Source organism: Corapipo altera, unplaced genomic scaffold, assembly GCF_003945725.1.
Source record: "Corapipo altera isolate COAL_440 unplaced genomic scaffold, ASM394572v1 67, whole genome shotgun sequence".
Taxonomy (NCBI): Eukaryota; Metazoa; Chordata; class Aves; order Passeriformes; family Pipridae; genus Corapipo; species Corapipo altera.
The window spans coordinates 5,308,018-5,335,836 of NW_020884906.1; the positions used below are offsets into that span (position 1 = coordinate 5,308,018).

The 27,819-nt window shown below is 40.6% G+C and overlaps 1 protein-coding gene across 2 annotated transcripts in view; it reads right to left on the minus strand.

Annotated features, from left to right (window-relative positions):
• Window positions 1-27,819, minus strand: part of DNAH10 (dynein axonemal heavy chain 10) — a 51,891-nt gene that overhangs the window by 10,364 nt on the left and 13,708 nt on the right. For both annotated transcript variants that reach the window (XM_027652135.1, XM_027652134.1), the window contains exons 19-63: window positions 27,269-27,745; window positions 26,952-27,110; window positions 26,540-26,665; window positions 26,359-26,461; window positions 25,947-26,125; window positions 25,151-25,362; window positions 24,702-24,858; window positions 24,033-24,266; window positions 23,810-23,932; window positions 22,819-23,052; window positions 22,103-22,326; window positions 21,308-21,577; window positions 21,040-21,223; window positions 20,275-20,409; window positions 19,706-19,858; window positions 18,964-19,152; window positions 18,709-18,855; window positions 17,937-18,128; window positions 17,650-17,768; window positions 17,324-17,482; window positions 16,895-17,030; window positions 16,643-16,765; window positions 16,036-16,170; window positions 15,515-15,728; window positions 14,917-15,036; window positions 13,853-13,998; window positions 13,297-13,449; window positions 12,518-12,778; window positions 11,691-11,863; window positions 11,228-11,321; window positions 10,106-10,273; window positions 9,605-9,793; window positions 8,855-9,026; window positions 7,736-7,939; window positions 6,909-6,989; window positions 6,314-6,511; window positions 5,552-5,713; window positions 5,186-5,360; window positions 4,166-4,347; window positions 3,276-3,412; window positions 2,361-2,578; window positions 1,784-2,005; window positions 1,026-1,173; window positions 611-890; window positions 23-252 (exon numbers count right to left, since the gene is read on the minus strand). In XM_027652135.1, coding sequence (XP_027507936.1) covers window positions 23-252; window positions 611-890; window positions 1,026-1,173; window positions 1,784-2,005; window positions 2,361-2,578; window positions 3,276-3,412; window positions 4,166-4,347; window positions 5,186-5,360; window positions 5,552-5,713; window positions 6,314-6,511; window positions 6,909-6,989; window positions 7,736-7,939; window positions 8,855-9,026; window positions 9,605-9,793; window positions 10,106-10,273; window positions 11,228-11,321; window positions 11,691-11,863; window positions 12,518-12,778; window positions 13,297-13,449; window positions 13,853-13,998; window positions 14,917-15,036; window positions 15,515-15,728; window positions 16,036-16,170; window positions 16,643-16,765; window positions 16,895-17,030; window positions 17,324-17,482; window positions 17,650-17,768; window positions 17,937-18,128; window positions 18,709-18,855; window positions 18,964-19,152; window positions 19,706-19,858; window positions 20,275-20,409; window positions 21,040-21,223; window positions 21,308-21,577; window positions 22,103-22,326; window positions 22,819-23,052; window positions 23,810-23,932; window positions 24,033-24,266; window positions 24,702-24,858; window positions 25,151-25,362; window positions 25,947-26,125; window positions 26,359-26,461; window positions 26,540-26,665; window positions 26,952-27,110; window positions 27,269-27,745 — 8,097 coding nt within the window. The remainder of the gene's footprint in view (window positions 1-22; window positions 253-610; window positions 891-1,025; window positions 1,174-1,783; window positions 2,006-2,360; window positions 2,579-3,275; window positions 3,413-4,165; window positions 4,348-5,185; window positions 5,361-5,551; window positions 5,714-6,313; window positions 6,512-6,908; window positions 6,990-7,735; window positions 7,940-8,854; window positions 9,027-9,604; window positions 9,794-10,105; window positions 10,274-11,227; window positions 11,322-11,690; window positions 11,864-12,517; window positions 12,779-13,296; window positions 13,450-13,852; window positions 13,999-14,916; window positions 15,037-15,514; window positions 15,729-16,035; window positions 16,171-16,642; window positions 16,766-16,894; window positions 17,031-17,323; window positions 17,483-17,649; window positions 17,769-17,936; window positions 18,129-18,708; window positions 18,856-18,963; window positions 19,153-19,705; window positions 19,859-20,274; window positions 20,410-21,039; window positions 21,224-21,307; window positions 21,578-22,102; window positions 22,327-22,818; window positions 23,053-23,809; window positions 23,933-24,032; window positions 24,267-24,701; window positions 24,859-25,150; window positions 25,363-25,946; window positions 26,126-26,358; window positions 26,462-26,539; window positions 26,666-26,951; window positions 27,111-27,268; window positions 27,746-27,819) is intronic.

The following is a 27,819-nucleotide window of genomic DNA, read 5'->3' on the forward strand; positions in this document are numbered from 1 at the left end:
CCAAAAAGCCCAGAGCTGGTACCTCAGTAGCTTTGAATTTTGTCTCTTCCAGGGTTTTCACCAACTCCACATTGTCCAACATGTTTCCTGTGGAAGTTGTCAGTCCATGAAGGAGAGTGTCTTCCAGATTTTTCAGCAGGTTTTTGTTCTCACTTGTCTCCTGGATGAGACGTTCTCTCTGTTCTTCCAATTCCCTCCTTTCAAAGCCCGTGATGACGCTGAGCAGCTGATCCTCCAGGCCCTTCAGTGTAACTACAGGGGCAACACATGGACACAACACACTCTGTTTCTAAACACAGGACAGCTTTTATACAACTTACTTAATCTCCAGCATCTCATAAAACTACAGCAATGCAAGAGTGACTTGGTTAATGACTCTATATCCTAATTGTACCTAAGCATCCTCACCTGACAGGTGCAGGAACAGATATTTGTCTCAGCTGTAGATTAGAAGAGAGAAGCGAGAAGGATTTTCTATTAAATCAGATGCTAAGTATAAGGGAGACTGAATTTTTTAGAGCTTCATTGAGATTTCATACAACAACCCAGGCCCTAAATTTGCACTGCATCATAATCACTGCTTTGTTACTAAACCCACACTTGAGCTCACCTGTGTAATTGATAACCATGGCTTTGCCAAACACAGAGGGAGAATACTTTGGGTTTGCCAATTTGGTGTTCAGGTACAATCTAAAATTACTGTCATAGTCAACCTCTTTGTCCCCCAGGACGATGAATGCTCGCCCCTGTAAAACTTTGATGTTCTTCTCTAAGACATTGTCTATCACAGGATCGATGTATTCATCCACACTGTGCAACAAGAAAGGGTTTCCATACTTTATGGCCAGTTCTAGTTGTTTAAGGAAATCTGGGTCATTAAAGGAAGCCATCTGCAAGAGAACAATGGGAAGAATCATTCCATAATTCCATAATTGGTTCCCCATTCAAGGTGACAGGGATTTATGCAGCTTTGAAAACAAGGTAAAACAATGCAGTAACAAGGTAAAACAATCTTTTATCTTTACCTTCAGATCATTTTTTTCTTCTTTCTTCTTAATCCAATGTAATGCCTGTTGTTGTGGGTCAATACAGAGTGGGAAGCGACTTGCATATGTTGTCAGGATGCCATTCTGGATAGAGAGCTCATCTGGAGGCAATCCTTGGGAAACCCATCTAGGAACAGAACAGACCAAAGAGCAGGCTGGGATGAAAACTCCATGGGAGAGCAGCATATTTGATTTGTCAGTAGAACTATGCAATTCATTGAGAACACTATTTGACACACAAGGAAACATACAGTGTATGGGATTATGAGAACAGTGTCAAAACTCAGCCTGACCCATTGTCTGAGTGGTTTGGAACTACACTACTCAAAATACTGTAGCCTTTGTTGAGTAATTCTGCAGTAGCTGATATATGGGCTATCTGGGCATGGGTTTTATACCAAATTCACTGAAGTAAATGAAAAGACACCTATTGGGTTATGGGAACACATTTTATAGATAACTCCTTTAAAAATTTCCTAAAAATGGTATTATATGCATCTGAGTTTAGTGAATGTCCCTGGAGTGTAAAGTACAACTATTTGTCACAACAAATGGCCTTCATTAACCAGAGGGAAAATAATTTGTCTCCTTCTCTTGACATGAAAGTAGGATTCTCTCTCTGGGATGGCTGTGCACCTCCACCCACAATCTGCCAGTTCTGTGCTCCAGGCTCAGCTCCAGACTCCCACGTTATCATCTCACATTCAGTACTCACCGGGTTTCTTGACTGGACATACCTGCTGACCTCCACCTCATTAGTCAGGAGGCTTTCTAACCTAAAGGATTCACTGCATGGAATTTCTCTGGAGAAGATATCTTCGTGCCACACCTTATACATCATTTCATGACGGAAGTCCCAGCTGAACGCTCCCTCATAGCTCAGAAAGGCAGCAGCAAGTAGACAGTCTCCAAGTAACTTCACCTTTCGTATTTCATATTCCTTGAATTCCTCTGTCCACCTGGTAGAATTAGAAGGGAATCTTGGGTCAGTCTGTACCAGAGATGGGGTTTATGTGCAGAATTTCCAGCTGCTGCTACTTTAGATATAGGTTGAGACAGACCCCCAAATTTAGAATCAGTTGTTCTCTCACTATTATGATGGCCAGAGACACTGAGTTGATCTGAACCCTCTTCCTCCTAATGTGAGTTATTTTTCAAGAGCTAATGGATATTAGCTTAGAATGGATAACAGCTCCTCTCATCAATAAACATCATAGGAAATGACATTTCCAAAAATGTCTCTGCTTGACAGATTTTATCCCTGACACATGACCCTGTGATGTCAAAAATGTCTCTCTTTGAATCCAGACTTACCTCTCGTTCTCAGATTTCAAGCCAGCAATGAGCTTGTCAGCAGCCTCTAATCTTCTCTGCATAATCTCTGCTTCTTCTTGTAACTTCTGGTTTTCTTTTATGGCCTGTTGATATTTGTCATCCAAAGCTTTAAGCTCAGCCTGGAGAGCAACCAACTCTGCCTGTATCCTTTCCAGTTCCTGCTTACTTAACAAATAGTTCCGTTCCAGCCTTGCCACCTATATTACATTTTGAAGGAAACATGAGTGTCAGAGGAAAGAAGGGTTCTGGAGAGGAGTCTTAAGTTTTCAGATTTCTTTTGGCTATTTCATCTATTTCAAAGTGTCCCCTGACAAAATGGGAGGTTTGTCAGCTTAACAACAATATTATGGTCCCAAAAATAGTCAGACACATCATCTGGTGAATATACTTTCTCAGTAGTCAGCTCTGTATCATAACATTTTCTTGCCAAAAGTTTCCCAGTGTCACCTGTTGGACATTAGACTTCCTTTGGTGATACAGCTAACTTTCAGTCACCCTAAAGAAAGTTAATCAAAAGGTCTGTGCTTAAGGAACATGGATTTTGTGTTCTACTGCACTCTGCTCTGTACAAATGCTATGTGTTTCAAAGTCTGGTTTTAGTAGACAGCTTTCAACTGTGTTTTTCTAAACATATTAGATTATAGAATTCCAACTGAACATGTTCCTCCCTCCTCCTTCAAGCACTGGCATGGATGGCAACCCATATCCCACATCATGACACAACACAGCCATTTATGACCAACTACCTGCCTCACTCCCTCTGCAATAGCTCTCCTAAACACCTCTTTTTAAGCACTTCAAGAGGAGAAGTGGGCAGTCTAACAAGTCAGGTATTATCTTTTTCATCAGGACCCTGCTTCAGCCTCCCCTGAGCTTGAATCCAACACATTTTACCTTTTCTTCCTTGGGCTTGACATTTTTCACTACGTCACAGTAGGTCACCACTGCTTCAGCAAACTTCAACATTCCCAGTCCTGCTCTGCTAATAACTTCCATTTCAGCAAAGGTAGTATTAAGATTCCTTAACAGAGCTAAATTGGCAAACACAAAAATATTGCAACTGAGTTGAATTACAGTGAGAAATCCTCAAAGAAATAGCTTTCCCTACCAGCAATATCAGCCAATGCTGTGACAGACAATATGAAACCTTTGTCAGAATATTAAAGAGACTATGACTTTAAGATGAACCTACTGGACTGTAACAATACAAGCACAATATTCCCAGTGATTTCTCAAGTTCTTTTTCCATAAAGGGAGTGTTTTCAGGAGTTGTTCATTATGTCTGAAGTTCATGGTTTGTCTTCTCTGCAGCAGTCAGGTGCAATTTTGCTCCAAGACCTAAATACCCCTTTTAATGGAAGTGCTCTGGATTACACCTTTAAGAGCATGTGCAAAGTTTGGTCCATAAACTTTAGATATAGCTGATTTTCTTTCCACTCTGTAACATCACATTTTAATTGCCAGCACACGGATGAGGCCATAATTCTACTAAGCAGCTAAAAGGAGACAGCAGGTCTACTCAGCTATCCTTGCCTGCTTTAAAACAGAGCCTGTAAGATCCTAGGTAAGGTTTAAACTGGATGGAACACAAGTAGAAGGTCTTTGAACTCTGAAAAATCAAGTCATCCCAACAGTGCAACACCTGCAGCATCATGGGCAGTGCTGTCCCTTAACACAAAGTGAATCCCACCCTCCCAAACTACATTGGAAGGATTGCTGCTGACATGGCTAATCACATTAACAAGATCCTATGTTCATTCCAAGTGTACAGATCAGGAATTCACCTCTCATAGACTTCACATTGCTCCACGGAATTGCCCTAAAATCCGTTGTCAACAGTTGTCGCAGGAAATTTGTGTCAGCCATCATTGCCTTGGCATTCTTCCAGTTCAGCTCCTTGTAACCTCTCATGATAAGAATACAATCCAGGACAACCTGCACCTGCTTAGGGGGTGTTGCAAAGGATCTAGAAAACAGGAGACAGTGGAAGAGAAAAAGGAGGAGACAAAGCACATGGTGCCAGACATGATAATTACCTGTTAAGAGAGGCACTGCAGTACAAGAGCTTGCACATAAGACATGCCACACACAGTGAAAAAGATAACCCAGCTCAGATAAGAAATTATTAACTACTCAAAAGCTCAAAATCCTTGTATTCAGACAATCTGATCCATGAAATACTAAAGGATTTCAACAATGGAAGGCCTAGAACCCTGAGCCATGATATTCCTCCACAGGGCAGTGAAGCAGCTTCCCATTGGGAGAATCCATAGATCATAAAAGAAAGGAAACCAAAAAACTGTGGCAGGGAAGGGAGAGCTGTTGCTATTTTGGGGACAGCTACTTCAGGGAGAGCCAAGGACTGGATGTGCCTTTACATCGACCTCCAAATACAAGATGCATCATAAAAACACAGGGAGAAGTTAATTCAGCAGGGAAATACATTTTCATGCTATGAAAGCAACCCTGAAAAATAACTGGTATGTGTTCCTGTAGACACAGGAAAAAAAACAGAGGAGGAATGAATGGGTTTGGACAGTCACTGTTCAGGCAAAACCCACAGCAGGTTCTAGTGCAGGGCACTAGACACAGGGCAGAGAAATATGGGGAAGACAGCAAACAAAGGCCTGGAAGAACTGGCTTAAGGTGAAGTCCTGGGCAAGGAATTGGAGGATTCTGTTATGTCCTCTGCACGCACACAGCTGATGTCCTGACCTTCACAGGTAAGTGAGAAAGGTGAGGCAAACAAGGGTCTCTCAGTGTATTTCCAAGAGTTTGTGCTACTGTACATGCAAATGAGTCACCTGAGTTCAGTAACTTCAGCCTTGTCGAGCTTCTCAACCTCCATTTTGGCAGCCTCCATAATAGGCTTGATTTGATCCAAAGCTTCTTCAGCCTCTGCCTTCTCCACAGCAATAACCTTATTCTGCTCCTGTATCTCTATAGCTTTTTCTTCAGCCAGCTTTTTCTTCACCCCAGCTAGGAATTGAAAAGGCAGGACCATAAATGAATTATTCAAATTTGTATACAGAACATATACTCATAAACTAATATAGATTTACTCTTTGCTGAAAGTCAGAAATTCCCATCAACTCAGAGTCCTTGTGTTGCCAGCTTGCCTGTGTTTACAGTTTCCTCACCTTAGCCTTCAGCAGCTGTAAAGCACCTACCTACTTCTGTGTTTGTTGCAATCTCTCGTAACAAAGCCTCACAGGCAGCTGTTTTTTCTGTTAGCACAATCTTTTGCTCAGCAAGTTTCTGGTTCAGCTCAGCCAGCTGTACAGCAGCTTCCTTCAGCTTAACTAACCCCCCATCCAGTCGCTTACATTGTGCTGGGTAGGAAAAAAGAGAGAAATGATTTATGGACTGTGTCCTATCACACAGTAACAGACAATCTCACAAAGGGGAAACATACTTAGAGGTGCACTGAGAGATTTTTCCTTTCCTAACCCTCCTCTCCAAGATGATGTTAATGTCACTTGAGCTGACACACAGTGGCCCTGTGCCACAACTTGCTTTCCATATTACACTGCTCATGTTTTATCCTCTTCACATATTTCAATGCCACTGAAGTATGAATAAGAATTGCTGCTTGAGGAAGAATGTCAAACCTTGACTGAGGCTAAGCAGGTATCAGATTTAATCAGACTCTTCCCCAAGTAGAGTAATGTCTGGTTTGGAGATTCTGGCTCAGGTTCATGCCTAAAAGGATCTGGGGAGAGCCCACTGTTTGACAGGGCCTGAACATTTACATGTGGCCAGCACATTGGGTCAGTGTCCAAATCAGATGCCAGCACAGCATTTCAGAGAGTGCTGCTAATAGGATTTTTCCATATTATGGGTAATATGTGGGATTCTCACCAGCAGTTTTCCTTCTTTTTAAAATATTTAAATCACTTATTAAAAAGCAGAAAACATCTACACAGCCTTACCTAAAATGAACTCATTTTTCTCCTCCAGCAATTTTGTGTAAGTACTGATAAAATCAAGGTAATTCTTTGGTGTGACATGATTGATACGTCTCAGTTTCTCCAGAAATCTCTTACTGAAATCCCCTACAGATTCATGCACCATCACCATGTGCTCAATCACTGACTTGGAGCTCTCTGGTGGGATACGTGGGTTCTGTCCTAAAATTGAGCAGAAGAAATAAAACATTTCAAAGATGTGTGTTTTTTTCAGAGTACACCAATTGCCATCCTTCTCATGTACATCTAAGACAGGCACAGAACCAAATCCACTTTCTGGGGCAAAAAGCAAAATCAAGGTAGAGTCAGAAGGGAACCTCCTAGAGGCAGCTCACATTGTCTGCAGAGCTGGGAACTTGAACTTTAGCAATGTTAAAAACCTATTTGATTAAGAAACTATCATCCAGTGACATTTCTGGATGGGGTTTTTGCATCACCCATTTAGACTCAGGGTAACATGGGTAACAAATTGTGAATTGTACAATAACAGCAAAGTAAAGAATTAATTTCTTAGACTGTACCAAGGGTTAAGGGGTTCAAATACTGACATCTTACATACCCACAATGGACTGTGCAACTGCAAACAAGGCCTGGGCGGGCCAGGGCAAGAACCAGTCAATACCAGTGTTGTTGACAAGACCTTAAAATAAAAGGATAGTGTTATCTCCAAAATTCCTTGGTAAAACTAGCCCCTAATCTGACAGGCAGTCCACTCATTAACTTTATTTGCATCAAGAATCTGCAAATCTGTCTTATTTGCCTCCTGCTTAGCAACAGAATTTACCACAAAGTTAATACTTCCATTTTGACAGTAAACAATGAGCTTTGCCCCTGTGTCCTGCCAACCCCATGGTTCCATTCTTTTTAGGCTCTTCCATTCTACAGTCATGAGCTGCAACAAGATATTTTAGTGCCTGGGCTGGCATTCTCACCCATATGCATCTTTCCAGTGTCTCTTCCAGGAGTCCCAGGACTCCTTTCAGTCACCTGCTGAAGGGCAACATCTGCCAGGCCCAGGTGGTTTTGGATACAAAACTGTTTCTCTTACCACCGTCCTGGTTTCATAATGATTTAACACCACACAATCTTCTGCAAACCACAGAAGAGAGGCTGCAGACATAGGCTGTGTAATTCCAGTTCAATGAGGATGACCAATTGATTTCCAGCTGTTCAGCTGGAAAATTAACTGATCTGATAAATGCTAATCAATAATGCTCCCTTATACATTGTAATTAACTGGAAAAAATCATACACTTCAAATCTTCAGTCATGAATCCTGCTCTGCTTGGCTTCAGCTGCCAGATATCTCTCAGTGTCCACTGGAGATTTTCTCTTGCCTGTTAATCTGTATTTCACAGGGAAGGGACTAAACAGTGCAATTGATACCTGGGAAATTTCTGCACCATGTTCGCAGATCGTCCCCTACTGGGGACATTCCCAGGACGATGTGAAGGTTGCTTGCACATTTGCTTACAAAATATTGCCAGACACTCTCTTTAGCTGTGTGCACTCCAGCTTTAGCAGCTTCCTCACCAATCTGACTTAGGATGGCGTCTTTTTCATCATCTGCAAAAAGGGCTGGCACCATTCCTGCAACATAAGGACAGAAGAACGTTAGCGAGAACAACCAGGAAGAGGAAACCATATGGCTGGGGACAGGGCAGATGAGAAACCAGAGTCAAATTTTAATCCTAGTTCTGCAAAAATGACTCTGAGTAGTTTTGAATGAACCAATTAATCTCTCTATGCTTCTCCTCCTCCCCACAGACCCCAGGGAAAATAGAAAGGCTGTAATTAGAATGATCCAAGGGAGTTTAGAGGAATAATTAATGCATTTTTGTTTGGGTTTCAGCAACTTATAGAACATTTCACAAGAGTGTAAAGTGTTTTTAACTCTGAAAGAAAATTTTCATTAGTGTCTACAAACTATCAGTTCACATTTCCATTCTCTCAGTCTTGTGGCAAATAGTGCCTAAGTTACCTATGACAGACCAGGAACAGGGAAAACTAGAACAAGAAAAGGGATAAGATTTAACACATCTGTTTTCAAATCAGATTGGGTAGGAACTTTTACAGAGAGGGTGGTCACACAGAGCAAGGTGCTGCTCATTTTAAGCTGCTCCATACACTAAAAGATACTAAACTACAGTTTAGGACATATATATAAACATAAATATAAGCAGCTGCTGCAGTTCAGGTGAATGCTACTCAAAAGCCAATTGGCCAAAAGGTGAGTTTGTGGCCAAATGCAGCTGAAGTTACACCTCAGCCTTGGAAGAAATCTGAGACTCCTGCAGCATGAATGAACCCCACAGCCTTCCCAGACACACAGAAATGACTGTAAGAAGGTGCCAGAAAGTCATTATTAAGGCTAAGACCATTTCAGGTAGTACCAAAGCAGCAGAGGACACAGGGAGCACCAGAAATAGCTCTGTCAAGGGCACAGCTGAGATTATGAGTCACAAGCAGACACAGATCAGGAGTAACTGAGGCTGCCAGTGGCACCTGAAGTCAACATGTTGTTGATGAGTTCCAGGAAACTCTCCTCTGCCACGTGGCCATCTGTAAATAAGAACACCACTGGCGTGTTCTTAATACCCAGCTTCTGGTACAGATTTTTCAAATCCTCTCGGAAATTATTTTCTCCATATCCTCGAACCAAGACGATCTCAAATATCTAAAGATGAAAACACATACTGAGAAGACACAGATGGACCCAAGACATGATGGTAACTCATGATTAATCAAGAGGGTTGGTTTGGTCCCTACCATCAGCAAATGTGTAAGTATCAACAAAATTACTCATTACATTATTTTTAAAAATGACATTTGTACAACCCTGTGGGCTTGAGTTTTCAAAATTGTTTTGTGTTCATCCTCCTTTTTTGTTCTTCCCTTCCAAGCTTTTGTTAGATACTGAAAATACCTCTGAGAGGAACACTTTGTGTCTGATATAATACAGTATCAATCACAACAAAGTTCCCCAATCAGCTGCTGGAATACACTGAAGTATCAAGAGCAGTAGTTAGGGACTATTAGTTGTTCATTGGCAAACCCATCCTTGTTTTCTGCCCCCAGTGCTAAACCCAGATCACCCACAGTCATCATCTTGGACCTCCAGGCAATCACCTCACCCTGGGTTTCTCTCCACGGGGAATAGCTGCCAGTCTGATCTTATCTTGACTGACTGACTTATCCCCATCATAATATTCCTTTCCTTGTCATTTTTCACTGCAGGGACACAGGGTCACCTACCTCACATCCAGCTGTGTAGGCAGCCAGCCTTGTTAGAGATTGCTTCCCTGAGCCCCCCACTCCGATGAGCAGGGCATGCCCTCGGTCCATGCGGATGATGCGATGGATACGGATCAAGTGCTCCAAAGCATCATCAAAAAGAACCAGACTCATCTTAATATTGAACTCATTGTAGTCATCCAAAATCTCCTTCAGAGAAAGGTGAACAGAATGTTACTAGGAGATCAATGAAACAATTAGTAACATTAGTAAAATAACAACCCACTCAGCAGCATTACTCCTTTCCCATTTCTCAGGGCAAATAAACTATTGGAAAACACTGCTCACTGTAGCTGATCCTCAGCTTTCATTGCTGCAGACCCCAAGTGGATATGGAATTCTGCACGTGGAATTCCATGTGCACACAGGAAGGGAACAGATTTCCTACAGTTTGAGGCAGGCTCCTGCCCATTCCTCAGGCACAGAGACAGACTCAGGCACAGTTCCAAGCTGATGCACTACCTGAAAGAGAGCTTTTGCTACATCATAGTCTTGGATATCTTCATAAACACGAGGTTCAGCTTCATTCAGTGCTGTTCTGAAATCCCCAAAAAGAACTGGATCCCTCATGGCATGCTCCTGTTCATCTGCAAAATGCTCTTCCACCAAGCTTTTTATATGACCTTGTACCTTGAAGGATAAGAAATGAGTCTGTCACTAGAAGATCCAAAGAATACAGCCCCCTTTTGTGTTCTATGTATGATCTAAAAGGATCTAATAGGTAGTTCAAGAACCAATCAAGGCAATGGACTTTAGAATGTTAAAACAGAAAAGGATAAGCCTGTTAAAAAAAAAAAAAACCTTCTCACATATTGGTGTAAACGGTATATTAATAAACTTTCTTTCTCAGCACTCATAGATGTCTCACCAGCAAAATTTCCCACAAAGCTTCTAAGTCTGCATGAATATTCTGAATTGTGAAAATTGAGCTGGAGATGTATCTTTGTACGTTAGAGGAGAAAGTTTTAAGCAGGAAAATCTGAAGCCATCTTAATCCACCTCTTTTCATCTAAGCAACTTCCAAAGCAAAGCAAGTTGCTTATACATAAGTAGTCTTCACCCCAATTTCTCTTCTAATTCTCAGGGTAAAAAACTGGCATCATTCTCTTTTGTGCTTTAAGATATAATCTGAAACATATATATATAATTTTCCAGTTTGCATAACAGCCAAAACTGAGTCCACTGTTTAAGAACTCAGTTCTTATCCTTTTTCCTACTTGATTGTACAGTCACATTCTGATTTAATCCTTCCTGAAGGAAAATACTGACTTGAAGTGATTTCCTGAGTTTTCTCCTGCACTGCTCTCACACTTTGGCACTTGTACTGCTGCCAACCAATTTTCCTGGACAGGTAAACCAACTGATACTTTCCATTCCTTATCTGATTTCTTAGTCTGCCATAGTCACTTTATTTTAGAAAAAAACCTCCATGGGTCATGTTTTAAATTAATGAGCAATATACTGATCAGACAAGTTTGCAGTTGGACTGCAAGACCTGAGTCCAACAGTTGGTAATGTTGCTGTTGCAAATTAATTGCCAAAGTAATAGTGAGTGACTACTAAAAACTGAAAGAAATTACTCACCAATGCTTTGTCTTCTTCATTAATCAGCCTGTCATGGAAAACCCTCAGGCACTCATTTCTCCAAACTCTCACCATCTGGGTCACTGTTTGAAACCTGAATTAACATCAAAATATCACAGTGCACAAATGAGCTGACATGATTCCTAAGGCCATATGGTTAATAACAATGAGCAAATACTAGAGTGACCTTCTTACTCCTTTGTTTGCTCTTTTGATTTTGTTATTTTCATAATATGCTTGCAATTTTACCTCTAGATACCTTATTTGAGAAAGACTACTGAATCAGTGTTTGTCACAAAGAGTAAGATCACAATTTAGGATGTTCTAATTCTCACTGTGGCACAGGTGTGATGAAAAGTAACCAAATGGGACTGATTTCATGTACCAAAATACCTCACCTTCACCCAGATTCACCCAAATAAATAAGTGTAGGACACACTGAAGCCAATTTTTCTATTCTTACCTCTCTGAACTTGTAAGAACAAGTCCATTGTAGACTCTGGAAAGATCCCGCAGGTTAAAAATGTAATGGAATTTGGAAGGAGTCGGGGGTAGGTCACTAATAATCATTTTATAAAGCTCCAAAGTACACAGAGTGATCTTGTCAGAGATGGCTGATATTGCCTCAGTAAATGTCTGCAAACATGAGAAAGAGGTGTTTTCATGAGACTGCCCAGAGAGAACTCAATGCTATTAAAACACAGTCTGCTTTCCAGATTTTAAACCTGCTTGGAATATCTCAAATACAGTTAGAAATTCTCTGTAGGATGAACATTCTGTAGTTTAAATGTTTTGGGCAGGCTCCATCTTCACCCTGGAGCTTGCTGAGTGCTCAACATAACATCAAACTCAACGACTGGAATTTCCACTGCATTTCCATAGCAGAAAAATTAAACTGCTTTTTTATTATCTGATGTTGCAGGTTCCTTGCTAGTAATGCAGTTTACTGCATTATATCAAATTTTTCACACTCATTCAGGAAAGAGTTTGCTGATCTTTGTGTTTGTGCTCACAGGAACTATAACCAAATCATTCACGGGTTTCAACCTATGAAAAGCACCAGGTTTATAAATTATCTGCTGACTTGAATGTTTACATATTACTCAAGAACTCGTTTTAACAGTATAAACCCATTGAGAAAGAGAAGAGGAAGAGAAAGGTTCACATGAGGTTCTAGCAATAAAAAAAACTTGATAACAGAAGATTTCAGGTCTTGCAACAACATAGAAATAAATGTCTATTTAAAACTAATAAACCTGTTGAGCAATCCTTTAAAAGTAGTGAAATTACCGCAGTGTGGCCTTTCAGGATGGAGGAGTAGATTGACTTCAGTGAATGTTCAGAAGGAAAAGGTATGTTAAAAACACTGAAGAGTGAGATGAACCGAGGGTCCACTTCATTCCGACCTCCTCCAGCCTTGCCCATGGCAGCAATAAATCCCAGGTCTCGAAGGAATTTACAGTTCATCTCCTTCCCACGGTCGTACAAGAAACCCTTTTCCAGCAGCAGCTTCAGCAGGGCAATGGGCTGCTGGGTGCCATACTCATCCACCTTAGGGATACAAGAGTCAAGGTATTTAGAGCACAGTACATCAGCACCCCAGTTCCTGCTAAAAATGTGGAAATGCTGTGCTCCATACTCAGGAGACCGTTACAAGAACTAAGTGACACTTCGTAAAGCTCTAGCACTGACTGTGAACACTCACTCCAAAGTCTCCTATGAGAAAAGCACCTCTTCTCCGAGATAAACTAAATGCACACACACTCTTTGTCCCATTTATAAAGAGAAAGGGACCTGCATCCAATATCAGGCCACAGAAACACGATTTTAATGGCACAAAAAGATGACCGAACAGGATCTCTCTTACATATAGGACAAACATTGTAACAGACAGAAAGAATCCCTCTGGCACACAAACCCAACTCTTCTGATGATCCTGAGCTGGGATCCAGTGACTCACTCACCATGAATCCCTTTGACTTGGGATTCACTGGATTCGTGCATGAAGGGACCACACCAGTGCCACCCCAAATGTTTCTATACTACCTTTCAAACTATTGGCAGCTTACCTTTGGCATATTCATATCATCCATGAACACCAGGAGACGTTTTCCCATGGGAGGGCCAAAAGTGTCCTTAGTTCGTTTTTCTACATTTGTCTCCAGGTTTCTCTGAATGTCCATGGATGTTGTACGGGAAGAGAAGTTAATTACCAGCACCAACTGCAAAGGGAGGACATGGATAAGAATGGATTTTTACCTGTTCTTTGTTTATTCACTAGACCATTCCAAAATATTCTCTATATTAAACTGTCAGGTGTACAGGAGATGTTTCTCTCGTCCATTATTCACTTGAATTACAGATGACAAAGTAACTTCATTCTTAGCACTTTGATAATACATTTTTACTTTATAAAATTGAACTTGTACATGGTAGAAGAGGACAAAACACCTCTGATCCTGAAGGATTCTCAAGTCATTCCCACACTTTGGGTCTGGAGCTTGCAGTCACGTTACTCAGGTCACTATTGCTGCCCACAGACTCAGCCTTCACAATGCAGATTTAACACAAGGACAAGGAATGAAAATGTAGCTTTACAAACAAAGCAAAATGCCTCCTACATACATTGAGGTCTTTGTCCAGATTGCTCAGGAAGTTCTGTGTAGTTGCTGTCTTGGATGTGCCCGATTCACCTACAAGGACAACTGGGCGTTTTATCTTCACCATCTGTTCCAGTAACCAAGACGTGCGAGTTGTGTCCACTGTGGGCACTGGAAAAGAGCATGGATACGATCCCTGGTTAAATTAAAATGCAGTACAGCCAGGGATTTATATTTATAGAATAATGCTGGATCACACTCTCAAAGTATTAATGCGCAGTTGCACAAAGACATAATCTGAATTATCAACTCACAGTGTTGAAAGAAAATTTTAACTGCTTAACCAACTCTTTTCAGCTTTTATCATTGGGATCTTTTCTTCTACAGATACATTAAAAAAGAAGTTATCATCCATATAGGAGGGTCATGGTTTGGTTAAGCTCCATTTAATCCCTATTTCAAGGATATAATCTGGATTTATTTGGATCATAAGCATTTTCCCAGAACTCTACAGAGATGAATTTTTTTTTCCATGTGAATAGCCTGGCATTAGGAGCAAATTCAGAGATCACAGAATTATCTTGTGTCAGTGAAGTTAACCTGTGCTTGCTGGAGTATTACTGTAAAGTAAAAGGCCTTAATTTGTCCTGAACTATGAAAAGCACCTGTCACCATTATGCAATGCTTGAAATAACAACCAATAATGGCCCTAAGAACATAATTTTTATCTACTGAGTATCTGAACCACTGAGCTGATGTTTTTCCTAGAATTTCTGGTACAGCAAACTGTGAATCATCTGCTATTCTGGCTTGTAAAAGGTATTGTTGGCTCCTAATAAGTCTTATTAACTGAAACAAGCTTTCATCCTTTCCTCATTCCTTTATTACACTGTGAACATCAACTCTATTACTGGTAAACTACTATGACAAGAACATTAAAAAAATAGATGTATTCCTTCACAAGAAACTGAACCTGAGAAGATGATCTTCAGTAGAGAAAGAAGATATCTCATGTTAAGTGCCATGCACTCAGTGGTGACACATTATAAATTAAAGGCAGATCATTGCTGTATTTTATCTTACACTCACCTAGAATGTCAAGAAATTTCACTTCAGGGTTATGAATATATTCAGGAACAAGTTGCATCCAAGGTACCCACTTTTTTTCAGATCCATCAAAATGAAAGTCATACAAAGTTGGCAGCTGACCTGCAAATCATTAAGCAATTGCAATTTTTCTAGGACACTGAAATATCTCACAAGAAAACAATCTGAATGAGATGAAAATGAAGGGTAAGAATCTGGACCAAGCTGGGCAACGCTTTGTTCTGTTTGCTTGTCATTAACCCACTAAGACATCAACCAAAATTCTCCTAGTCCAGCACCTGGGTCATACTGTTGCTTTATAAGCACCTTCCAGTTGCTTTTTTGCACATTTCACTTTTCCTTTCACTGTTTCTCTCTTCAGCTTGGCATAGAAAAGTACTGTTCTGTGAGGACAGACCAGTAGCTGAGAGTCATCCAGCATCAATATCTCTGGGTGGTTTTCAGTGATAGTCCCTCAAAGAGCAGATTTTGCAGCCAGAATTGGCCAGCTGGAAGGAAGAACAGTGATCTACCTTCATGGAAACTAACACTTTCCTAATATAATCAGTGGGATTCGGATTAAATTATGACAAGATCCTACCTGGCAGCTCCCCTGCCTTAGCCAGGGTGTTGTCATCCTTAACAGTGGACATGCAGGAAATACGTTTAACATTTTCATCAAATTTAATTCTCCCAGCATCAAGAAGAGTAGCACCTAAGGAGCAATACAAAGCTTCCAAAAAAAAACACTCCAGAACATCAGGATTCTCAGACTGTACCACTAGGACTTCCAGCATCACAGTCAACTGCACAACCTGTTGGAAAAAAGACAAAACTGTAAACAAAATTGTCAGTTAGATGTGTGAAAAATGAAAACCCATCATATGTTTTCAGCTGTTTGCTGATTTTTTGTCCTTACAGGTAAATCTACTGCTGTGTATATTAAGGACAGTAGAAGAGCACTGTTAGGAGCTGATTGGCTTTGTGTCTCTTGGTGCTCATCACAAGCAAACTCACATTTCAGCACAGACTCTACTCCTTTCTTTTGGAAGATTATACTTTCTCCATCATTCCATTTTCTTTTTAGTTAAACATGTTCAGCCTTTATTCTCTGTTTCTTACCATGTTTAAATCTGTTTGAGGAACAATGGTCTTCAGCCTTTGCCCCTGTTTGCCATCCACAATTCCCTCCACAATCATGTCAATAAGGTAGGGCACGTACTTTTGAAAGAGACGATTCAAGTCAAATCTCTCTTGCTGAGGAAAAAAAGGACAAGAATTCAACACACAGAAACCTGGAAAGCAAATTTTTGACAGCAGCACTTCCCATCAATACCTGGCTGACCAGGTATGATTGTTCTTGAAGGAATCACTTCTACCAAAGACAGGGTACATGAAGGAATGTGATGCTGTGCTATGGACTGGGTTTTCAGCAGGTGAAAATCAGCATTCACCAGGTGACAGTAAGTAAGTTGTCTCACTTCAGCTCCCTGTGGACTTGAGTTTTTAAACTAAATGTAAGAAACAAGGAGCTAAGCAATCTCACTGTTAACTCTTTGTCCTTCACTGCTCAGAAACAACCAGAATTCAGAAAAGATGGGAATTCTTTTTAGCCCTCTGCTGCAGGTCTAGTGATTAGATCTGTTGTCAGAAAATCAAGACTGTCTTTAACTATCTGAAATTCAGTTTTTAACACAAATACTTGCTGAACAAGTGCAGAAATTCTCACCTCATTTTCTCTTCCTTGGACCCATTTCTGCCAGTAGGGTTCATATCTCAAATTTTTAGGATCTACAAAGACCATTCCACAGCGGGACACCGTGGCAGGAGATGCATACTGTAAGTCACCAACCTATAAAATAAACACACAAGATAATCACACACTTAAGCAAAGAACAGCCACAGAAACTGCTTTTCAGGCTTTGAAGCCCCATCTGTCTCTAACCCTTCCCATGTATTAAATGGTCCAGTCATTTCTTACCTCAAACAACAAAGCACAGTGTGACTGAAGTCTGATCCGCTCCCCGTTTGCCAGAGTCAGTAACTTGTTGTCATCCATGACAGAATTCATGTTTTCAACCCAGAGAGCATCCACATCTCCATCAAAGAGAATGTACCTGTGTACAAGAGCCACGGGGCACTGCCTAATCTCTGATTTTATTAATATTTCAGAATTCAGAAGTGTCATCAATGGTGTGAGTGTCAGCCCAGCTGTTTGGAAGCCTACCACTCATTTTTTAAAATTGCATCATTTCACTGAGGCTAGAAACTCAGGGGAGGTAGAAAGGCCTCTGGACATTTTCTGTTTATTTAGAATTTCTGTTTTAAACAGTGCAGTATCAAGTATTTATTTTTGATTGGCGTAAATCTCAGTATCTAAAAAGCATCACAATGATTTCTAGCTGCCCACCTTCGCTCTTTCTTGTCAGTTGGCCTGTTGATATCCCGAAAAATGTTTGACAGGACTCCATCTGTCCAGTCTCGTGTGACGGGGTCGAGGATCCCATACAGCTCAATCACACTCATAGCTTTAGGGTTCAGTATGTAAAGCTTTGTCAATAATCCCAGCCTAAAGATACAGCAAGAAAAGCACAGTAAAATCACACAATACCATCTCCTGTTAACGCAAGCAAATACTCTGGGCAGCTGTTGACCCTGTCATGACTAGACAGGGCTGAGCAATACAGTCTGTGCCATTTTACAGCCTGATTTCCATGTATCAAACTCTATACTCACTTGTTTTGGGCCCGGCACAAAGAATTAATGACAACTGACTTGCCACCTCCAGTAGGTCCAACCACCATTGTTGTGTGCCGGGTTAACATTGTCTCATACATCTGAACTACTTTATCCACCTGGAAAATAAATATTGATTCAGGAGACTACTGTCAGAACTCTTCTGTGGACAAGATTAGCAGCTGGCCTATATCAGATCAGCTTTCCTGGAGCCACTCCACAGTGCAACAATGCACCTCCAGCCTAATGTTTACAACAAAAACTGAAGCAATTAACATTTTTTATACCTGGACTGGTAAAACAACATAACCTCGTTGTTGTAGCACATGTTCTACAGCATCATTAAAGTCAGGGTAGCGAACTCGAGGGCAATCCAGGCCAGGAAACAGGTCAGAGATTAAGCCAAGGAAGAGAGGTACATCTTCAAACACAAATTTAGGAAGATTCATATCTCGTAGAGCTCTCATTAGTACAACTTCCTAGGCAAAACATAGCAAAATCAATGTTTACCAAACAGCTAACCAATTATCCAAAATTAGGTACTTCAAACATCTTTAAAAACTAGTGCCTGATTATTTCAGCATAGCTTTGGGAATGTTTTCTTGGCGTCAGTTACTAGTGGAAACAACAAAGGTTATTTTACAAGGGTTAAGTAGATCAATAGTTAAGAATAACACAGTGCCTTTTTGTTCCATATTAACCAAATGCCAAATGGCTGGAGTGGCCCACATCACAGCTTCCCTGAGCTGGAGCACTCCCTGTTCAAAAAACAGCTTTTGCTATTCATTCACAGACATTCCTCTGGCTATTTGCATCCTGGACTCAACAAGATGTAAAATACCTCATTTTACATAGATTTCCCTACTTTGATTTGAGTTCTGATGGCAACTTACTGGTAGAGAGCATGATGGAAGTCAGTAAGAACCAAGTGAAATAATAAGACAAGTAACACCAATGCTCCTATTTCCAAAGCAGCCAAACTACACCAGATGGATAAAACACACCACCCTTCCTACTGAAAAATATGACCTGCCCAGGGTAACTAAGCAGCAAATCTACCTCACTGAGGTCTGCTGATCCTCTTTTCAGCTCTCCAGCCATCACCAACACTGACTTAAGGGCCCGCAGTCCAAAATCATAGTGATGTTGTTTAGAAAGCTGTTCCTTTGCCAGCTTGTAAAGCACTGTCATCTTTTTGGCAAGGACCTGTTTGAGATTTAAGTTAGACAATCATAAATGTGTAAGTTGCAACCAAACATTGGCCATGAAACATGGCTGTGTACACAGGTACGGGCAGCAATAAAATTTTCTTACCTTTGCCATAAGGAACCCTTCAGAAAAGAGCATTATCTCACAGATCTGCTGAAGATCTGGTACAATAACAACCACAGGCCTGAACAAAGCTTTCACAGACTCAGGGAGCTCAGTTCGACCAGCATAGCCAGGATTCATTGTAATAAAAATGCCAATCCGACTGTCAAGTGTAATTTCCTGTCCTTCAAACTAAAGAAAACATTAGAACAATGTGAATTAGGAACTGAAACAAATAGTACTATTGGCTCAAAAAGAAAAACAGCAATACTGGGGCACCCACTTAGGACAGTGTGTTAAAATATTTAGCTTTTCACAATCATCCAGACACAAACAGTGGGATGAGTGGATCTTGGATCTAAACTTTAGGACATTTCACAAGCCTCAATCAAATTTTCTGTCTGAGGGTTTTGAATTCCAATAAACATCAGCAAATAGAGCCTACAATCCACATCAAGTTAAGTTACTCCTCTTCCAAATTACTACTATGCTATTATCCCATTTACTTACTATTATCCTATTAGGATCACTTTTATCCCACTTCACAAAGGAAGAACCAAGGAAAGGAAATCAGCAAGGATTTAACATCTTTCAAACTGAGAGTAGACACTCTGCAGTTTGAAATGTTCAGCACAGACAAATTAGAGAAGCAGCAGCCCTTTGATCTAATGAGGGGGTCTAACCCTGGATGTTGGCCTTAAACCCAAGCTCAGCCTTCACAATTACTCTTCCTTTTAATGTTTACCTGAAATACTTTCAACTTATTCATCAAAGCATTTCGAATAGTCTGAATCTGAGAGGAAATGACTGAAAGCACGGAAGCATCGATACGATTGAATTCATCAAAACATCCCCAAGCTCCACACTGGGCAAGACCAGAGAAAATTTTACCAACTGCCTAAAAGGAACAACAAGAAAAACCTCTCAGCAATGAATATACAAAAACATTCAGCATCAAAAAAACTTTGAAGTATGTTAAAACTCTTAATTACTGGGCAAAACCTCCAGATATTTATATATGCAGGAGCAGGCAATCTCTCATAAGGTATTGCAATAATTACTTGCCAAGTGCAGAATGCTCATCATGAGCTCTAACACAAATCATATAGTCATTGCTCCCTTGATTGAAAGCACTTGAAATTCTCCAGGAATTTATTCAAAATAGACATTTTTTGCTAAATTTCATTATCAAACAGCATTGTATCTCTAAGGGAAGTACTTATGCAGCAGTTCAGAGTATGTGCCCTTATCCTGGGCACTGAAAAAGAGCAGAAAGTGGTATTTTATCAGAGAACACAGATCTTTAACTCTTACTTTGAAGTCCATGCCTTCTCCACAGTTTGTCACTACACACAGCAAGCCCAGTGCTTTGGCCAGATCCTTGGTTGTTTCTGTTTTCCCTGTACCTGCTGGCCCTGCTGGTGCTCCTCCCAAAAACATTGATAGAGCCTTTGGAGATAGATCAAAAAACAAAGCAAAGCTTGGATTAAATTTAGATTTGGTTGGTAGCAAAACTTTCAAGTTAATCTGTGAATGCATTCTACATTATCCTGGCAATGATATCACAATTGATTTCAAGCATATCAGTGTTCACACTGGCATCTGGGAGATGGCAGGAGGAGGCAATAGAACAATGATGTGATTGTGTAGAACTACAGCAAGGGCTTTGTAAGGGTACAAGACCCTTCTGGAAGATTTATGGCGAGGAGATCAGAGCTTGTTTCGTTTAGGAGGACTTTCCTCCTTAGAAGAGGCATCTCCCCCAAAGACAGTTTTAGAAGTTTTCTCCTCCTGCATTCCAGCAAAACAGTCCCTGGTAGGAGAAAAAGATAAGTCCTGCAGACATGTCAAAGACCCCACAGAGCAGGGGGCCAGGGATGATAAAAGCCCTGAGAAGAACAGGGGGCGTGTCTTTCCTCAGGCCCAGCATTTGAAACATCATTAAGAGTAATACTCTTTTAAGTCCAGTGTTCTCAACTCTGGAAATGAATTTCCCTACAACCCTTCCACTTGGGAATTCTCAGGGGTATCTTACTTCCCAGGCTTGCTAGCAAAGCTCACATGACTGCACATGTGTACCTGAGTGAGCGTGAGGTAAATGCGGTCGGTGAGGGGGGTGATGACGAGCCGCCCGTTCAGCCCCATGTACTCGTAGCCGTAGGAGAAGGTGCCGGTGCATTGTCGCACCGTCAGCTCGTCCGGCTCCCGCTCCCAGTAAAAGCGCAGCTGGCTCTCCCACTCAAACTCCTGAGCCTGCAGGATGCTACACAACACAGAGTTAAAGCACGGAAATACCGTTTCTGCACCTGGCATTTGCTCAGCAGGTTGGGCTCAGCGGTAGGTTTACCTGTCCCTCACGAATATATCGACGATGTCTCTGGCGTGAACGTCGATGATGAGGACAGTGTTGTATTTCTTCCTGTCGTTCTTGCTCAAAGGCATCGTGATCCGGGTCACCAGCTCGTCGATCTGCTGATGCATTTTTTTGGCATAAAGTTTCATTGCCTGTTTTTCTCCCTTCTTCACCTTCCGAAAGACATCCTCTACCTCCCAAGTCCACCACACTTGATTAGCAGCCAGCACCATCATGCCTTGGAAGAGCAGCATCCAATCAACTCTATGGAAAACACATATAGTGAGGGAGGTTGAGTTACTGTTTATCTTAAGGAACTGATCAGGAAACTAAAAAAAAACCAAAACCAAACAAACAAACAAAGAAACAAAAAGTTCCTCCTATTTTCCTATTTCTGCAGTAACTACAACATGAGCCAAACTTTTCAGAGATGCACAGAATTCTATCAAGGTATGCTGTGGAATTTCAAAAGCCCAGGAAATACCCTGATAGAAAAGCTGCCTATACCATGTGTACAATTGCCAACTGGAATTCATCATGAGAAAAACATACTGAGCACACACCACTAACAATAAAACCTCAAGATTTAGGAAATTAGATATGAGAGGTAACACATTTTTCCTGGTTAGTTAAAATAGAGCATATGCACGTATTCATATCCCTCCACATACAGAAACATAGGCTAAATTGTGTATTAATTAAAAAACCGAGTCTTAATTTTTCTGCATCACTACAGGTTCATAATAACACATCAGGAGTTTGTGTTATCCTTGCCACTGTTTTTGTCACCTGCTTCTGTCCTCACAGTAGCGAAAAATGGCTTCCTTGGTGAGGCGCCTGTTGGTCCTTCTCATTTCTTCCAGCACTGCTGTCATCCAGTTCTCCACCCTGCCCACGGCAGGGACAGCCTGTCGGAACTCCATCACCTCCTTCTCGGCTGAGATCATGGCTGTCGCGATCTTCTCACCATCGTCACCATCCTGGAACCTCAGGGCAGCCACATTATCAAACATCTGAAAGGCACCAGCAAAGAAATTCACTGGAATTTTAGAATCATAGCTTCCAGGATGTAAGTGTATCCAGCCCCCATTTCATCTTGAAAGAAAAGTCCATGGGCTCTAAGGAATAATGGATCTGGCTCCTAAGTAATCAAATACAAATGTTGACGTATAGCCCAGCATCCCAACTGTAATCAGGAAGATAATCAGGCCCAAATGACATTGACCCTTTTTTTCTAGAAAATAAAGATCTATGAGGAGCTACAGGAAGGTTCTTTAATGGTAGATCATTCTGATGTATTTTGAATGTTCCTCCACCAACAATCCTCTACTGTAACTGCTACTGGCCAGGAGAGAATATCCATCAGATTTGATTCAAGATGCTGCCAGGATGTTTTTTGTGTGCAAAAAATATTAGTGCACCCTTAGGAGCATATACAGTATAGTCTGCTAAACTTCTTAAAGCATCTAAAATCACAAGGCACTGTGGAAAGCCAGACATTGCACCTTTATCATGTGTTCCTGGACACACAGTGGGTTACTGCTGCCAAGGATACTCAGCAACTCATCATCAGATATGAAGAAAAATCTTGGGAAAGCATTTCTCTTGGCATCCAAATAATCATTCAAGCTCTTCTGACATTTCTCCAGCACATTATTTATATGATGGAGGTCTGACAGACGATTTGGGACCTCACAGCATGTTTTTATTGTCGGGTCTTTTACAGTTTCATCCATTATCTACAGAGGGAGAAAATGAAGTTTAGAAAACACTCAACAGCAATAGATTATACTAAATTATATGTAATTAGTGACAAAGCACACAAGCAGCACAAGTAGTGCAGGTTCTTACAGAAGTGAATCAAAGGTTTTAAAACATGGTTTCTGTTGCTGCAATATTGGATGAAAACATGGAGGTAGTGTGTTTATGGAGAAATAACTGTAAAAACAAGTGTAAGCAAGACAAGTCTATATCACAAGCCTTGCCAGCATAAGCAAATACCTGACTGCACACAGTGGTACTTCAAGGTATGATCAAACATTGTGTTTCAGATTCACAGTACTCTCCCAGTTTTGCAGATGGGAAACAGAAAAGTAAGTCACATTCATACTGAGAGTTTGTGTTCAGTGTGGGAACAGTGGCCCAAACCAGGAAAGCCTTTTCAGCATGTATGTAGGTCCTCACTCTATAGAAACACATCTAAGCCTCTTATTATCAAGGTAAAGGTAAAAAGATGTATCCAATGAAAGGAAAAGGAGATTCTGCCTACCCCATGCTGCCAGCCAAAGATCACACCTCTGCCTGCCTCAGCTAAATCAGAAGTCTTCTGATTATGACAGATGTGAAGTAAAACACAAATTCCTGGGTTCCCCAATCTCATATTCAATTAATTATACCATTCTCAGTGTTACACATGACACAGAAGACCACAGATAACCATGGAATGGGAACCAAAATGCACTAAAAAATTATGCTGATCACAAGTCAATCACTTGCCTCTTTAAACATTTTGTCTACTCTGTCAAATATTTTGACTTCCTCTGGAAGCTGTGATCTGATATCTCCACCAACAAAGATGCTCTCCAGGTACATCCATTTTCTCTGAACCGCTATCCAGATCTAAGAATCAAATGTTATCATCAGAGAAAGAAAAATACAACAGAAAATTCTGATTATAAATAATAAAAATTAATTATTTAGTCCAGCACTTTTCTCCTACCTCAGTTACTTCACTAATCAATGATAGAGTTTTTTCCCACTGGCGAGCACTTGAAAGGAAAGGACCCACGAATCGACTGCCCAAAACACTCTGAAGGCTGACATTGTTGTCATCAAGAATCTCTAAAATTTCCTCTGAGGGTCCCAGAATAAAGCCTCTCTTCTCAGTGCCTTTGATGTATTCTAGTACAGTGAATTTCATCTGTTCCCATGTATCTATTATTTCCTTCATTCCCTGCATGTGAGCATAAATGATGCATCTTTTAATCTTCAAAAACTGGACAACTATAATCTTAAGCAAAAAAATGTAACAATTCAGCAAAATTTTTGCAGAGATTTTCTAACTCTGGTTTGTAAAGAAGGGTCTGTTTCAAAACATGATGAGGGCAACAGAATGGATCCCTCTTCAGATCCTTTTTTCATAGGACAAACTTGCTTATTGTAATAACAGAAATCCAACATACTGCTGCCAAGGCAATACTGCTGGGGTTCTGTGCCATGTAGGAGCTTCTTAACAGAGCTATTGATCTCAGCTGCCATCAGTTCCATCATGGCAGCTACCTGAAGATGGCCAAACTTGCTGTCATGAGAACTTAAAAATCTCAAATAAAACTCAGACTGTTGTCATTCTCGCCTAATTTTATTACGATTTTATAATTTAATACATTACCTTCTCAATGCTGAGCTCTTTAACAGCAGTTCCAACAATGTCACTGATAATATCTTTATGTCTGTGAAGTTCCATAGCAAACATGTTCTGCAAAGTGAATGTTTCTGTTTTCATTTCAAACTTTGTTCCTGTTCTCTCCATAAGATCTTGCCAATGCCTGTTTTAAATTGACACATCAATTGTACCAACCAACAGATACAGTAAAAAAAACAACTGTAATTTAACATATAATAATGAAACCATGTTTAGCACTTCATTGTTTAAACAAGAACTACTACTTTGAATACATAAAGTATCCCAGTCATTGCAGTCACTTGGATGCTATCATACACGTTCATTAAGCAGAAAGTAAAGTTCCAAACTCCAGGACATGGCATGACCCCAGTCATGGAAATTAAAAGTTCTAACAAAACGCATAAAATATTGGTTTTCAATAAATCAAAGCAAACCTTTCTCTTAAAGCTTCATTTTTCAAGTCAAGCAGCAAAGGAATGGAGTCTCGAAATGCCTTCATTTTGGTTTCCAACTGCACAGCCACTGCCATGCTGCGCACTGGCCTGGGTAGCTTCCGGAGGGCTTTGAGAAATCCATCGATTCCGTCCTGGAGAACCTGGACATTCAGGTTTATCCACAGTGTCTGAGACCATTCCTCTTTAGCTGCCTGGGAAGGAAAAAAAAATCATATTTTGACCCACCCCAAAAAACCAACCTTTTCACCGCAGTAGGATCTAGAGATGACAGTCAGGATGCAGATGTAATTGTGTTAATATTTTACAAACAGAGGAAGAGACAGGTTCATGTCCAAGACAGATTCATAATATGGAGAACAGGAAAAGCATCCTTAAGAACATACTTTACAGGTCATTTTAATTTTGGAAAAATAAAACTTCTTAAAAACTAGTTAAAGCCTGAGATACCCATTGTCACCTGTACACATACTATATCCAAAAGTAGTTCCACTGAAATGATCAGGAGACTCATGCAGTAAAGAAGTGCCATCCAATAATTCTTAGGGGCAGGGAGAAGTCTGTTCCTATCTGATAAGAGAATGTGTTTGGTTCTGTGGAGACACTGTTAGTGCTGCACTAACATCATTCAAATTAATTCACAGTGATGGCCAATTACAGGGAGCAGCTTATTTCATGCACAGGCTTTGAACAGAGTGGACAGTAACCAGAGGACAACATAGCCTCTTCCTCTCTCCCCCCTTTCTGTGTGTCTGTGCAGACATAGTGTGATACTCACTTTTTGTGATGCATAAATCTCATAGACCTGCCTTAGACCTTTTGCATCATTCTGTGCTTTCATCAAGTCCGGGTACACTGTTACTGGCAAGTCTAAAAGTTTCTCAGCACTGCCCAGTTCCCGATACTTTTTTTCCAGTCTCTCCAATTCTTTATCAAAATGGGCCATGAGTTCCAATCCTGGGAAAGGAGAGGAATTTTTCTAGATAAATAATCCCTAGATTGATGGGAAATAAATAAGACAGCATTTGCATGCAACCTGAAGAAGTTCTAGGATTAAAAACATTCACATTCCTGGTTGAGGAGTTTGGATGTTAATAAGGAAAGTAAAATTTCCTTTCTTTACATAAAATTTGAATTATCCGAAGATTAATATTTTCAAGACATCACTTCACACACATCAATCCATTTACCTTTATCAAGATCATCCCCAACAGAACCAGGCCCCTCGGTAACGAGTTTCTGAAAGAAATCTTCTGTCTCTTTGCTGTAGTCCTTAATTTGTTGTTGTGTAACCTAAAGAGAACAGTGTTTAAATTGTGTTCCTTTCCATTTCTGTGGAATCTATTTTTCAGTATTAATTACGAAGATTACCTTTGTGAATGTTTCTTTTGCACCTCCTTTACGATCCATGTTGTGATTGAGTTGTGCTGCTTCCAGGACAAGAGTCTCCCACTCTTCCCTAATCTTGTCAGCCTTCTCCTGCTCTTCTTTAGCTACCTAGAACAAACAAGAAATAAGGAGCCACAAGAAAGTATGTGACTTTATAAATCTGCAAAACACAAAACCAGTACTGAAGTGACCTCAATCAGATTTAAACACACGCCATATGTCCATTTTAAAGTGGACATGCTGATTTGAGAAGGGGAGATGAGACAATCTCCAGACATCCCTTAGATACTGTAAGTCTATCAAATGTCTTAAAATGAAAACATTTATTCATTCACATGTGAGGCATTTGTGCCCTTAGCTCAAATCTGAGCTGTTTGATGAGACATGCACTTACTGGAATATTGTACAATGCAAGAGTTCGGTATCTCTCCAAGATGTCCAAATAGTTCAGCTCCACCTCGAAGGACATGGCTCTGATCTCTACAAACGTGCTAAGGACAACTCTGAAATCATCCAGGGTATCGAGAGGTCTATTAATATTCTCTGATAATCTCTGTAAAAAGTAAAGATAATTTCCAGAATCAACACTGACAAAGCAATTAGGCAGAATTACAATAATGAGTCAAACACAAAATACAAGCAAATAACATGCAGATTCATTTTCAGTCTATGTGATAAAGTTAACAAAAAAACCAAACTGAAAACACTTACCTGAATCTCATCCCTCAGTGCGACAAGTTCCTCTCTTGCTGACTCATTAAGCAACTTCCCAAGTGAAAGCATCCAGCCTTTAGCATTCTCCTGCACTGTGAAGGCTAGAGGAGCCAGCTGAAGCCTGATAAATTGTTCATCTTTAATCAAGGGCTGTTGAGTCACTTCCTGAGCTACCTTCATATAGAACTGCAACTGTTCATCAAAGGTGACACAAGCAGGCTTTCCTGCAGCCAACCTCTCCAGGACTGTGCCTTTGTCTGATTTCCACAGCAGCTCGTACCTGTTCCACTGGTTCAAATACTTGCTGAGAGAAGCCAGGACTTTGTGGACATTCTGAGTGATGAGAACAGCCTGTTCAGTCATCAGGGGGCTCTGGGAGACATCACTGTAGAAGCTGAAAATGACAACTTCATCTTTCCTGACGTGCTGAGGAGGGCACTCGATACACGTGCCGTGCATCCACCGTACGAAGTGCTGGAGTTTTTAAGACAGGGTTGAAAAAGTGACCTTGTAGAGTCATTTTAGTGAAATCATTCATGGAATCATTC